Source organism: Nyctibius grandis, chromosome 2 (genome assembly GCF_013368605.1).
Source record: "Nyctibius grandis isolate bNycGra1 chromosome 2, bNycGra1.pri, whole genome shotgun sequence".
Classification (NCBI taxonomy): domain Eukaryota; kingdom Metazoa; phylum Chordata; class Aves; order Nyctibiiformes; family Nyctibiidae; genus Nyctibius; species Nyctibius grandis.
Window position 1 is genome coordinate 79,843,869 of NC_090659.1, and position 14,352 is coordinate 79,858,220.

Below are 14,352 nucleotides of genomic sequence, written 5' to 3' on the forward strand. Positions count from 1 at the left end.
CTTTCCAGTCTCGAATGCTGCCTTCCAGACAGGGCTGCAGATAAGTAAGGGGCTGTGAATAAGCCTTTTATAAGCAATAACGTGCTGTAGTTTCGCTATTTGAAAAGCAGCCATGACGTCTTCATATGTCTGTACCGCTGACCAAGGTGTCTGGATTCGTAAGGTCAGATTCTAGCTTGAGGGCTAAAATGTCTTTTATTCTGTCCATGTTGTCCAAACTAAATGGCAGCTGTAGGGTCTTGCTTTCAAACGTCAGCCTTGAGCCTTGGCTGGAGTAGAAGATTGACTCGGGTTGAGGTAGTGTTTGAACTGAAGGCACAAGAGGTGGTTTTGCATGTCTACATAAACTGCTCCAGCTGCAACGGGATGAGACATTCAGAGCAGGGATGTTGATTCAGGGAAGCACAGTTCTGCAGATCTCACTTCAGATTGAAGCTCTCAGCATGTATTGCCCATTACTACAAGGACAGTGCATGTTTTTAACATGCTTTTTTATTTCTTTTGTGTCAGAGGTGAGCACGTGGAGATTTTCCTTGACAAATGCTGATAACTTCACAAGATAATGAATGGTAGGAAATCTGAGGAGTTGTCGATATGCGTTAATTTATGGGGTGCGTGTGTACAGGCCTTCACTATAACTTCTCTGAATTCAAGCATATGCTTTCTTTAGGTAATACAGAAGTACAGATGTTTTGATGGAAATCAAATATGCCTAAGTATACTGCCAAAAACCTGAAGCTATTTGACATCACTGCTCTCCTTTCCGGTTCTAAAGCAAGGAATTTATATATATGCACCTGCGTGATTAATTTCAAATTAAAAAATAGTGATTGGAGATGGTTTTCCCTTGTGGTTTACAAAGACTTAGTTCTCTTTTAAGGATAACTGAAAGTATAACTTACTGTTTTAACGGAAGTAGTAACTTGATAGCTAGTCCTTGAAATTCATTAACTTTATTTCTGCTAAAAGAAACTTACTTCTACAATATAATAGAACTAAACCAATGAATTAAACCAAGTGTTTTTAGTCATTTTTTTGATTAACCTTGTCCTTTTTTGCCTTAGGACATCAGCGCCTTTGAGAACAGAATGTTAATGCTTGATGGGATGCCGGCAGTCAGAGTCAAAACAGAGCTGCTGGAATCCGAGCAAGGGGTAAGCAAGAGGTTTCTGTGTGGCCTCACTCTGCAGTGCACTGGTGACCCTACCTGAGCTTCTTTGAGCTGTCCCTCCCATTGTATTGTCATTGTCTATGTTTTTCATCATTTCTACTATTTTGGAGTTCATTTTCTTGGGACATGTACCGGTGAGCATCTAGTCTCATCTGCTGGCACCACAAAACAAAACTCTGCAGAAGACTTATTGAAAAAGTATCTGTGATAGCCGAGATGCTGTTGGCGTAATTTTACAATTATAAAAAAAGGTGCAGTTTAAAAAAAAAAACAGTAAAGAATAATGGATTACAGTAAAGAAGCCAAATTCATATGCCTGAGAAGCCCATACATATCTTTGCTATTCTGCCTTCTTGGGATATTTGCCTTACTGTGGTTGTTTCATCCTTCATATGCTTGTCCCACTCCCATTTTCTGTTTGGGCAAACCTGCTCTCTTTCTGGTTAATACGCTTGTTTATCATTATGATAATGCGGCTAGAAGCTTCAGGTGGTGAAAGCTGGTATCACGTTGACTGCTGAACACAGGGCAGAGATCATGAATAAGATTTTGAATTTGTTGCGTAACAACTGTTTGGCTTTGGAGTGGGAGATTTTAGGAAAGTGGAAGACTCTGTTTTTGGACATATTAAGGGTATTTTCTTACCTATGTGGTAATAATTACATGAGGGATTGTAGATTTCTGTGAGGGCATCTGTATTTAATGGATTTTGTGTTATCATGAATCTTTATTTCCTTGTGTGCATCTTACATTATCCCAGAGAATCCAAGCCACCTTCCTGCTCTGAAGACAGGTGACTTCAACAAGGAGAGAGCATAATAGAGGCAGCAATGCTATTGCTGTATAGGGATGGGCTTTTGTCTCCTCCTGTTAGTTGGCTTTTTTCCTTCCTGCTATTTTCTCAATTATGTAATTGAGAATTTAAATGATATGGAAGAGAGGAAATTAACTTTCAGGATGACTTAATTTGAAAGACTTGCAAGGAGATATCAGCTATTCAGGACATTTTTGAGGCTTTTAAGTTTGAGAGAAAAAAACCTTGACATTTAAAGGAGTTCTTGCTTGTCTCTCTGCCTTCTTGAGAGCAAATACCCTCAGAAAATACTCCAATACAGCATAGTTTGAAGGAATATAAAAGTTGGAGTATTGTATGAGCCATGATGATGAAAAGGCAGATCCATTAGAGGTAATTTTTAATACCTTCTGGATGCTTTGCATTATGTCTTAGTATGTAACGTAAACCTTTCTCTATATTGTTCAGAGGACAAATGTTGTATTGGTATTTGCCTAGTTTAAAATAAATTCTATGCATGATGCATATCGCTGGGTCCTTTATGAATAATGCTTCTTTAGCAAAGCGTGATTTGATTCTGGAAGACCAAATATGGTGTCTTAGGAACTGGAAGGAAATGAACAATTTATAGTTTTTTAATTTCCTCAGTGTTTTTTTTTAATAAAATTTTACAGACCTCTCTTCAAGCAGAAAATGATGTCATCTTTTTCTTTTCCAGTGACTGAGCCGTTGGAGAAAGAGCTCAGTTTGATTTGGGGTTTTAGGTGCTTTGGTACTAATTAAGTAGTGTCTGGTCAAGAGTCTCTGGCACCTTTATGACTCTTCATTAGGGAACAATCAATAAATACAAAATGAATTCTCCAGTTCACTAACAGAGGAGCTAGCCATTAGGATGGCAATTTTCCAGCAAACAGATTAAACTCTGAAGAGAAAGGTGGTTGAAACAGATGTTTAGCATGTGCTTCAGAGACTGTCTTGAATATGTAGATGTTGGTAGACATAACAGGGACAAGTGTTTGAAGGATGTGATTACTGAAAACAGCACGTGGAGCTCTTTGGGAAGATGAATATCATAACTGGGAAGTATGGAGTGGGAACTAAAGTGTGATCCAAGTAGTATGAATTTGAAATTGCTATGTCTGTCTGTGTTATTATAGTGCCCCAAGTCCCTAGAGTTGCACCTTCGTCACAGCGCATACTTATACAGGGAGATGTGATTTCTACTTTGAAAATTTGCAAACTAAGACAGCATTTTGAGTCTTCTGAAGGTAGTGGCCAAAGCTTCATCGCTTAGGATGCTGAACACCAGAAAAGACTAGGCAAACTTTTCCAAAACCTGTAGGAAAACAGATGGGTTTTTTGGTGTTCTCTTTGGTGGTATCTGCTATTGGCTCTGGGTTTGCTGCAAGGGCAAAAGTGAGATGTGGCTTAAAGGTTATGAAAAGAAAGTTTCATCTGTGGTTAGGGGATCCTGAAGGCTGTGTCAGTTGTGGAGGAGGGAAGCCAACAGACTCTGGAGCACCAGTGGCCCTCGACTAGGGTGGTGAGTGCTGAGCGATCAGACCAGAGAGCACTGGAGTTGCCACGCCTCGCTAATGAGGCTTCGGAGGAGCTGGGATAATATCATCTGGTCTTTTGTCTGAGAAGGGCTATGGGACCACTTTGAATTGTCTCCTGTTTAAGTCTGAGCCCATATTTCAAATAAACATATCTTCTTTATTTTAAAACTGATTGTGGTGAAGAACCTCTGCAGCTATGCTAGTAGTTACCTTTTCTTGTTGTGAAAACACGCACCTAATTTTTAATCTGCATTTTTCTAGCATCAGCTTCTATCCCTTTCCAGTGGCAACAAAAATTCCCTCATGATACAGCGTGGCGATCTCGCTTAGCCCTTTCAGGTCCAGGCTGTACAATGCGTGGTGAAGCGAGGGGGCTGCTCTCCAGGTTGCTGTTGCAGTGTGGGAGACTGCCACATATGATAGCTAAGCAGCCCAGTCTTGGTGGGTCCTATGCGTTAATGGTGATGGGTGTTTACAAGGCAGTAACTGCAAAACTTTATTGAAATTAAGGTTAAATTAGTTGTGGGTTCCAGGGATATGTGCCTACTTCTTGTAGAGATATTGGGCCCTTTCCTGCAGGGCACATGAATAAGTCAGCCAGAAAAGGTGTTTTCTCAGTAGCTATGCTTTGGTTAGCTGTCCCTTGTCGTTTGTGACCTCCAGGGTGGGTTTCACAGAAAGGACCTTGCTGGGGGAATATGGGGGAACGTGGGTATTCTTTGGCCATGCGTGCATGCAGTGCTGTGTGGAACACCCAGCTGGTCCTCCTTGCTGTCCTGGCTCCTGCAGTGTTGGCCTGCTGAGAGAGCAGCCAGTGGAGGAGAGTCTAATTGTGTCCTGGGCAGTTGTTGCGTGGAGGCAAGCGTGTGTGCTTGCAGGGGACGGCAGGCTGATGCTGGGTCAAATCCCACTCGGGTGCCGGTGCGCCTCATTGCCTTCATGTTCCCATGGTGTCCTGTGCGTTACTGCTGTAGGTGAGGCAGAGGTGTGGAGGTTTTCTCAGGAGTCGCTTGGTGCTAGCACTGAATTACTGGCAAAGAGCGGGGGCCAGAAAGAAGCCCTGTGATTCTTAGTTTGGCTCCAAGTCCACAAGGAGATGAGGGAAATGCCTACATCCCTGCTTCAAATGGGAATTGTCGTAATGATGTGTGTACGATGCTGGCTTGGTAGATTACTTCAGCAGATGATGTGATCACAGCATTTGAGTCCATTTTTACTCCAAGGTTTCAATGTATTTCATAATTTGATGAGTTTAATGATTAAACAATATGTGTTTATACTAGAGCTTTATTAAAAGCCTTTTTTGACATTCACGTGTCTCCTTATAGTTTGTGAACCAGTAACCCACTCACCTATTGACTTGAGCAGTAGAAAATACCACCGCTTAGCAACCTTGGTAGAGTGATCAATGATCACTGCAGTAACTTGACAACATAGAAATAAAAAGCTTAGAAAGAAGTAACATTCCTGTTCCTTTTACACCTGCTCCACCAAAATAGAAGCACAATAGGAGAACAAAAAAAGATTTTATACAAAGAGCAGCAGCTTTTTGAACCTTAAGTTGTTTCTTCACTGACCTTTTGTGGCATACTGCTACCATAGCACCATCTGGCCACGTGCATTTCATTCATCAGAAATTCATCTTCCCTGAGCTGCTCTGGGTAACCTGGTCTTCACCAGATGTTGTCTCTTGACTGTGTGTGGTGGTGGTGGTGGTAATACAAGTCACCCATGATGTAGATGAGAACCAGGACAGAGCAAATCATGGAGCCGAGACTAGCGTTTTCTGTAGTATTTGGTTACCAAGCCAGGCAGTCAATCCATTATATTCCTGTGTTGCTTTTGGTTTGCCTTGGTCTTTTTGAAGGAGAGGTTAAGTATAACATAAGGTTCTTCTGTAGCATCTGTGCATCGCCTCCAGGATCTTTAACTTTCTTGTTAGGAGACGTTTTGTTTTGTTTATTTCATGATTTATCTGTGTCTCGCACTGTGTTTGGGTGCTCTGTGTCCAAACCTGGCCTGACAGCTCTGAAAAGTTTTTCAGAAGTATTCTTAAATAACATCTCGGTCCATACATTGCAGAAGTGATATATCTAGAGCAAGTGAAGGTGGGTTTAAAATGCAATACAGCAGAAGGAATAAGCGAACGAAGAAAGTGTGGTCCAGCTGAGATTTTAGGGTAGCCCTGGGAGAATGAGGCTGCGTGAGCGACTCCCACTGCAAACCAGCCCAGCCTCTAGCTGAGGCTGAAAGGAAGTGGGAGCTGATGCTTGTGTTTCAGCTGTGCCCCATGCACCAGTTTCTCTGAGATGGTGACTAGCGGAGAGGTGGGCAGGACTCGGGAGCTACAGCCTGTGTCGATGCAGTGAAGACAAACCTTTACCAGCCTGGGTTTAAAAGGCACTGAGTTCAAGCTAGATGATTGTGGGAGAATGGGATTTAGGCAGCCCATAAGGGACACATGACTTATGAGATGTAGGTTACTAGGCAAATTTGGAACAAAGAAGTATTTACAAGGGAAATGGATTTTCTCTTTGCTTTGGAAAAAGTTAAAACAGTTCTGCTTTGTTTTATCATCACTGATTTAGAATAGTTTAATGATTTTTAGGCGGCCATCAGCATTAGCAAGAACAGATGCTTATTTTTCCAGTAATCTACTGTCTTTAATTTTGCACAAGAGATTTAATGCAGACTATTGTTTGAGGCTTCAAGAAGACACAGTGCTGCTTTAATGACTTTATCACAAATGAAAAAAAGACATTACATAAATGATACCACATTGCCCTTTAACAAGGCTTCGTTATTATCTCCCCTACTGTGGAACAGGAGCTAGCATTGCTAATAAATTGGTAGAATTACTTTAGAAATGTGAATTTGCGTATCATTTAATATCTTCCGGTGACCTACAGCGTTAGATCTTTTGGTCTGCAGTAAAATCTTCCTGTGTCAGTAACCAGCTTCAGAGAAGGACATGAAGAAGGTGGTCCCTCCCCATGGAGGTGAAGGTGGGGTACTTCAGCGGGAAAAAAATATTCTTTCTTTGGCTGTGCCAAAAACTATTTTGAAAAGTAATACTCCTCATTGTAAAAATGTAGAGGCTGGATTAATTTAAATGGTAGTACAGACTGGGCAGTGAATTTGTTAGCTGACGGCTACTATGGAGAAGTTAGGATGGATAGTGTTGACTGGCTTCAGTGTGAAGTCTGAAAGTCTTGCTGGTCATTACAGGATGTGGCCCAGTTTTTAAAAACTGATAAGTGTATCTGACTGCGACACATGAAGTTACACTTTCTCAAGTATTTGCAGAGTCAGGCCATAAGCTTTTATTAAAAGGTGATATGAATGTGGGACGTGTCTCCCACAATTAATCTTCAAATATAGAGAATAATGAAGCTGTAATTGTCATCAGCCTTTTTGCTTCCAGATCTGCAATTTCATCCATTCCCGTGCCTGCATTTTATCCTCTCAAATAATTATTTGAAGATTATATATCTTATTCTGAATTCAGATCCTAATTCTGCTTAATCTGTCTCCATTCCCATGCCTTATCATGGCTGAATTATGAAAAGAATGACTAAAATGACAAAACCTTTTAACAAGACAATATTGTTCTGTGTCTTTCGTCTCCAGCCAAATTATCTTGTCATCTTGTGTCTGAAGAATGTCATCCATGTTTATGTTACTATATACATAACTATATTCTACCTCAGCCTGGGTAATAGTGTCAGAAATCTGTTTTATTTTCAAAGATTTCCAAAAATACCTATTGAGAATAGTCTCAATAGCAAAGCTTCCTCCTTGACTGTATGGGGAACTGTTTTATGTTGATTCATTCAGCTTATGTACAGTCATTGTATTATTAGAAGAAGGAGCACTTCTAGTATTTGCTGTTGTAATTTATGAATCTCTGCTTCATTCAAATATTTTTTTTTCCTGAATTAATGTTTAGCACGACTGATTTGGGGAAACAAATGGCATACGGATAGCACACATGTATCAATCTCTTCTGCAAAGAAACTAGCCCTTCTTTCTGTGGTTTTCTTCATCTTGCAATAGATGATACTCAGGAGTGTTACTGAAGTGTTAGACAGCTGATGTGGTTCATTAGTTGCTTTACAGTGCCATAAATATATGACATTCTTCAGAAAGAGAACAAGATCTGATCCCAAAGACCAGTAAGAACATAACCTACAGGGCATGATGCAAAGCTATTTGAGGTGTACCTAAGGAGATACAGCTGTATTCCCCAAGCACTGCTGAAGGACGTGCTTGCAACCCAGAAGGGTGCAAGACATATCCCAGAAGGGTGCACCACAGCTACATCAGTTGGATTAATTAAGCCAAGTGAAACACCACGAGCTGACAAATAACATGGGTGCTGTTTCATGCTTCAGTGGAAGCTCGCACAAAGAATGAAAGGTAGCCAGCCTCTACAGCTTTGCTCTCAACCTGGCATTCCTGCTGTATCCTTTGCCAGTGACTGAATGACATCGGGGAGAGTTGGGTCAACCAATCACTGATCCAAGAAAACCCAGCCCAACAGGAGGAGGGGAATGGCTGTATGCATCCTGCAATCACGCTGTTAGGAAGTCATGGATATCTTCTATCCTATGGAGAGGGGAAGGGTGGGAAGAAGGCCGTGGGTGCTGCTTTTGACAAAGGCCTGTAGTTAGAGCTGGTTAACTGTGTCTGAAACTACATCCTGAGACACCTTTACTGCTTCTGGAACCCAAACTACCCACTTCAGGCATGTCTCTGCCTTGCCAAATACTGAGTATTTACAGTGTTGCACATGTTCCTTACTCCTTTTGAAGTCAGCCCTCATATAGAATACAGAGCTGAGGGATTTTTGCACCATGGTTGTAGGTGTGGTTTATTTATTTGGGATTGTTTTCCCCCAGGGATCAAACACAAAAGTGCAATGGAAAGGTAATAGATTTAAAACTAAAAGGAAATGATAGCTTTAACCAGCTCAGTCAGCACACACACTGTCACGCTTGCCAGGCAGTCTTTTGGCCAAGTTAACTGAATTTACAGACAGAAAATGCAGGTGGTGTTGTAAGATGTATGATGCTGTCTGAAATTCTCTCTAAGACAAGGATCCCAGATCCTCTGAGACTTAATTTACTGACCTCCACCTGCCATTGCTTTCCTTTCCTAGGCAGTTAAGTTGGCTGTTACAGAGCACTGCAGGGAATGAAGTCCTTATTCTGTCTGGTATCGTTTGCTGTATGTGTAGTAGGAACAGGGAGATTTTCAATTGTAGGACTTCATTGCGCTAGGCACTGTAAGAATAAAGGGCAGTCCCTGGATATCTTGGTTGAATTAATCAGGAGTTGTGTTTAGACACTATTTTGATGGGCATCTTCAGACAAAAGTGGTTGTGCGTATTAGGAACGTAGTAGCAAGTCTAAAAAGAACTGAAGCAGAGAAAGATCTCTCTCCAAACAGCTCATGTTTAGCTGTAGGTTTCCTATATATATAGTGATAGAAGGGCAGAAAGAAGATTATTTCATTTACTAAAACATTAGATTTTATGAGGATGTATTAGGTAGAGGAGAAGGATAATATTTTATCTGCAAGACTGGAAAGAATTGCAAAGGGAATGTGTGATATTACCCAGAAATTAGCGTAACTTGATATTGTTACAGTTCCATAGAAGAATCATGGTTACACAATATATCATTCGTTAAATACATGAATTGATAACAGTTTTGTGTGCTTATATGGACTGAAAAAATAATGTTGGCTTTGGGAGCAGGAAAGTCAATCCTTTGATTTGAGTGTAGTGCTAAAGCGCATCTTGAGATTATAGTTTGGTTGCTTTCTATGCCCAGTTAATTATTTTGTGAGCTCACCTTGAAGCCAGTCTGCTTTTTTGATGATGTATGACCTCTCAGCTTGCTCTGCTACCAGAGCTTATGATGGGAATCTCATGGAAGACTTATTCAGCTGAGAAACTCCAACCATAAAGAAAAACAAGCATGGTACATACAAGCTGTGTATCTATTGGTTACTGTGAATTGCTAAATCCACATTTTGGGTTGAAAATTGTTTGTTTTACAGAGATGTGAATGGTCAACATTTCCTTTACTGCATACTTTACAAATGTGTAAGAAAAATTTTCAACCATCCAAATATCTACACTTATGTCATTTCACCTGATAACCCCAGTTCCAATGACTCTGTGTGTGCTCCATGTTCTGTTTCTTTTGGGAGTCCAATATCGACAGCTTAACTGTAATTTTGATCTAGTTTGCAATCCTAATTGAGGAACCAGTGAGGTAGGGACTTCTGCTCTTTGCATCCTGCCAGAATGGTATTAACGCTATAGTCACGGGAGCGCAGAGCATGCCATATACCAACTGGTGTACAGCACTGTAGTCTGAAATCCTGTTGCACTTCTGCGTTGAAACTCAACACAGGTCTCTCTTATTTTGTGTCCCAGTGCAATGCAATTCTAAGATTCCATAATGTGAGTTTTAGACTTCATGCAAAACAGTTATTGCCATTTAAAAAGCAGTTACTTTGCTGATCTGGTGACTTACATGGTAGGGCATCTGGAGTTTAATTCAGGTTGCAACTGCAGTGAAATTCAATAGGTTCCAAGCGAACGTAGTCCCTCTGTTCCTACGGAGAAACTGATGAAGGTGAGCTAGATAATCCTGCTTTTATTAACAAAGAAGCTACCTTGAATTACCTCACATTTACCTCCACATGTGATTATGTATATAGATGGGTAGTGCAGACCTGCTGATGCACAGTAACTTCTTCATGGTTCAGAGTTCCTTATTTAAAATGTTTGTGAAATGACTGTGAATCACAAAATCTTTAAATTATTTCGCTAGGAGAAAAGTTAATCATTATGTTTTATCTTGTTCTATTCACTGGTGAGTTTAATGGATTTTGGGGTTTTTTAAATGCTCATTAGAGTCATCAGTTCGTTATGACGGTCTGTATTTTGCGCAACAGGACACGTTGGTATGTTCAGAATGGAAGAGAAATGGAAGTGACTGGGCTCTTGTCCTTTCCATTTGTTTTGGCTCAGGGTAAAGTGAAGTCTTTCTATATTCTTGGTTCTCTCTTGAATAATTGCTGTACTTTTATTTCTTTAAGAACATATCTTTGTTATATTTTTATTCTATGCTGGCTAGCTTAAGAAAAATAAGCATAAGCCAGTATAACTCAGTAATTTACAGTATCACAGAACACTTCAGCAGCATGAGACAAATGCCACTATGTTATGATAGTACCAAAATTACTTTAATCTTTGTTGTTTGTTATGAGAAGGGATTACTTCTAGTTTTCACTTGTTTGTTCATGTTCTCTTAACTCCTCTTTTCCATTTGACGTTGCCTTATAAAAGTCTTTTTTTAAATGTATATTTTACTCTTGTTCTGTATCCTTCAGGGAACTACTGAGAGAGTTGTATATTTTTTAGTATTATTGTTTTTTTCCTTATTTCTCCCTGTGGTGATGAGCCCTTACATAAATTACTTTAAGGAGTCTGTTTTCTTGTGTTTTTTTAATTTTTTTTTTTAATTCCCTTTTTTCACTCCCCCTCCCCCCCCTCTTTGTTTCACACTGGGAAGATGAGTATTTAATAAACTGTTATTTAGGGGGCATCTGCTTTCACAGACATCCTTTTACAAGTGTTATTGCTTGGTTGCATTGCTTAAACACACCACAAAATCATAAGAACTCCAGGCAAAAAAGCCAACAGCATCAAAAGGCAGTGTTTACCCTCCCCTGCCTGCACAGGTCACTGACTGTGCTTTCAATTGCCTGAGGATGGAGCCCAGGCAGACAAGGACAGCAAGGCCATGGCAGCTCCACGTGGGCCACCGCTGCGATGGAGCCCTGGCTCATTGGGGTGGGCAGGGAGCGAGGGGCTGGCGGAGGAGGAGAGGTGCTGGGGATGCAATGGAGGGAGGACAGCGGGGTCTTCCCACGTGAGGCTTGTTCACTGAAAGGCTTATGTCAGATCAGCCTCCCCAGCCCTGTCTCCTCCAAATGTCTCCAGTCCCCTTGAGGGGACACCAGCCACATGGGTGTCACCTGCATCCCGCCTCCTTAGGCTGCTCTGGCGGCATTTGTAGCCCTTTTCCTACTTTCATAGTTTGTACTAGAGATCAATATTGATAACAAGGCACTGACTTTGGCTTTGAACTTCATCTGTGGTGCTCTGTGTGGAGCTTATGTCATTGCGATAGGTGAGTTACTGGAAATTCCTTAGCAGTCGCTTCAGTTTGTCCTTGGAAGACAGCAGCATCACCCTTTCCTGTCTGGGTTACAGATATGCTCGGTTATGTTTTTAATATCATAGGTGCCCTTCCATGACATTTGCCACTTTGTTTGACAGCTTTTTGCCAGATAGATGGTTTGGCTACAGCCTGGCTGTATTCTGTCTTGGTAGTTCTCAGGTACTGGGTGTCGGGTGGTTACGAATGTTTTCTTGTCCCCTCTGCTGGATTCTCTGGTGGTTTTGCTCTTTTAATACTGAACAGCTGGTGTGAACAGGAAGGTGTAAACTGATAAAAGATCAATTGTGCGTTTCGGTTTTGCACTGTGAAGCAGGAAATTCTTGGTGAGGAGAGACAACTGTTGACCGAGGAAGGAAAGGTAGGATTGGGTACCATGAGCGATATCAAATGCTTCACCCTAGGTGAATCCATGCTGTCTGTTCCCAGTCACCTTCTCCTCCTCCAGGGTGCCCAAGTCTGTTCCCAGATAACTCACTGTGATTTTTTTTTCATGGACCAGAGGGAGACTGACTGGTCTGTAGTGCCCCAGATCACCCTTCCGGACTTCTCTGAAGAGAAGTGCACCATTTGCTTTCTTCTAGTCATCAGGGTTCTCCCACGGTCTCCAGGACCTTTCAAGTATTGTAGAGAAGGGTGCTGCAAGGACATCGGCCAACTGTCCCAATGCCCATGCCACAGGCAAGTGGATCCCATGGGCTTGTTTGGGTTGAGTCTTCTCAGGTAATCCCCAGGATTTGGTCCTCATTCATGACTGGTGGTGCTTTGCCTTGAACCCTGTCCCTAAGCCTGAATGAAGGCTGTACTGGTGAAGTCTGATGCAGAGGAGGCAATGGAGTACCTCGGCCTTAGCGGTGTTCACTGTCAATAACTCACCCACCTCATTCTGCTACCAACCCACATTTTCCTTGTCCAGCTTTTTACTGCTGATATAGTGGTAGAAGTTCTTGGTTTTGCCTTTGATATTCCCTGCAGCTCTGAACCCCAGCTGAGCTTTGGCTTTCGTGACGCCACCCCTGTGTGCCTGTGTGATATTTCTGTGTTATACTTTGTAGCTTGTCACTGCTTGCTCCTCCTTCTATACTGCCTTTTTGCACTGGAGCTCCATCATGTGTTCCACATCTGCCAAACTGGACTCCTGATACTTATCGCTTTTCTGAGTAGTGGGATGCACTAGTCTTGCACTTTGATGTTGTCCTTTAAGATCTTCCAGTTTTCCTGTGCTCTTTGGCCCTTTTAGAGCCACCTCCCACAGGATCCCACTTAGTTCCCTGAAAACTTCTGCTCTCCTGTAGTCGAAGGTCTAGATCAATGTCGACTAGGTCTCTGTTACTGTCTTTCTTTCCTCGCTGTCCTCAGGGTCTCAAACTCATTACTTAAAGGTCATTACACCAAAGCTGATTACCACAGCACCAACCTGTTCTTCATTCCACAAAAACAGTGGTCATTTTGATTTTGTCCATATGGGACTTTATGAGAACACCAGAGTGACCACAGTGGATCAGATGAAAGGTGGTTCTCACCCATACAACGGCAGCTTATAGCACGTGCCTACAGGAAGCGCAAGCAAAAAGCAAACATACAGCAGTACCTCCCTGGTACACTCTCCAGTATCTGTCAGTGTGTAGACTGGGGACCATGTGAGCAGATATTGACCTTTAGTATTGCAAGTTGTCTCTGCTCTTTGAACTCCATGGAGATTTTCCTGATAACCAGAGGCTGTTGTGTTGGTTTTGACCTGTAAAACCTTAGGCTGTCTTGCACCTATGTACTGCCATCCTGAGACTATGATAAGAGCTTAAGATTTAATGATATAGGTGGCAGTGGCAAAGAGAGCATTAGGGTCTTGATTTATTTCCCCATTAGTCATAGCAGAACAGAGTTGTGGATTTTTAGGTAGTCCATGAAATGAGGCTTCTGGGAAGGTCAGAAGCTATGGTGTTGAGAACATTGTGACATGCAAGATATTTTGTTCTTTTGGCTACTGGGTATTGTGGAGCAATGCAGTGTAAAACTTCATGGGACTATAAACCTTATGTTTAATAGAGTACTCAGGGCTTGTATACTAATATGTTGTTGTATTGTTGAATAAAAAGCAGATAAAGTACTAATGTCATTAACAGCTTTCAATAAAAAAGCCCCCTGTGGAAGCAGTAGTGGTCTGGGCTGTGGTTTTTATGGCAGAACTTTGGTTTGGGAAGCTCCTGTCCACTGTTAACTCTTCTGCGGTTGTGCCAGTTCAGACATGTGCAGGGATGTGCTCTAAACCAGAAAAAGAGGAAGAAAAACTGAAACCCCTTAAAGAGTTTTGCTCTCTAAATTCAGGTTATTTCACAGACCCAGGTTAGGGTGCAGGAATAAACTGATTAAAGTGTTAGATCTGCAACATCCACAGTTCTGTGTGGTCCATAAGTTAAAACACGCTGTGCAGACGTGGCACAGAAAACATCATTGATTTTCATGATAGAAACCTTCAAAAATAGCAGATAGAAATAAAAGCCAAAACTGTTCCGGTTGGCTTCTGAACAGTATTAATTTTTACAGAATAAACTGAAAAAAATCCAGAGT

At 41.5% G+C, this 14,352-nt stretch overlaps 1 protein-coding gene across 5 annotated transcripts in view; it reads left to right on the top strand.

Moving 5' to 3' along the window:
- The window catches only part of KLF12 (KLF transcription factor 12), a 256,263-nt gene that overhangs the window by 104,339 nt on the left and 137,572 nt on the right, over nucleotides 1-14,352 (top strand). For all 5 annotated transcript variants that reach the window (XM_068395214.1, XM_068395213.1, XM_068395217.1 and 2 more), the window contains one exon: nucleotides 1,065-1,154. In XM_068395214.1, coding sequence (XP_068251315.1) covers nucleotides 1,065-1,154 — 90 coding nt within the window. The remainder of the gene's footprint in view (nucleotides 1-1,064; nucleotides 1,155-14,352) is intronic.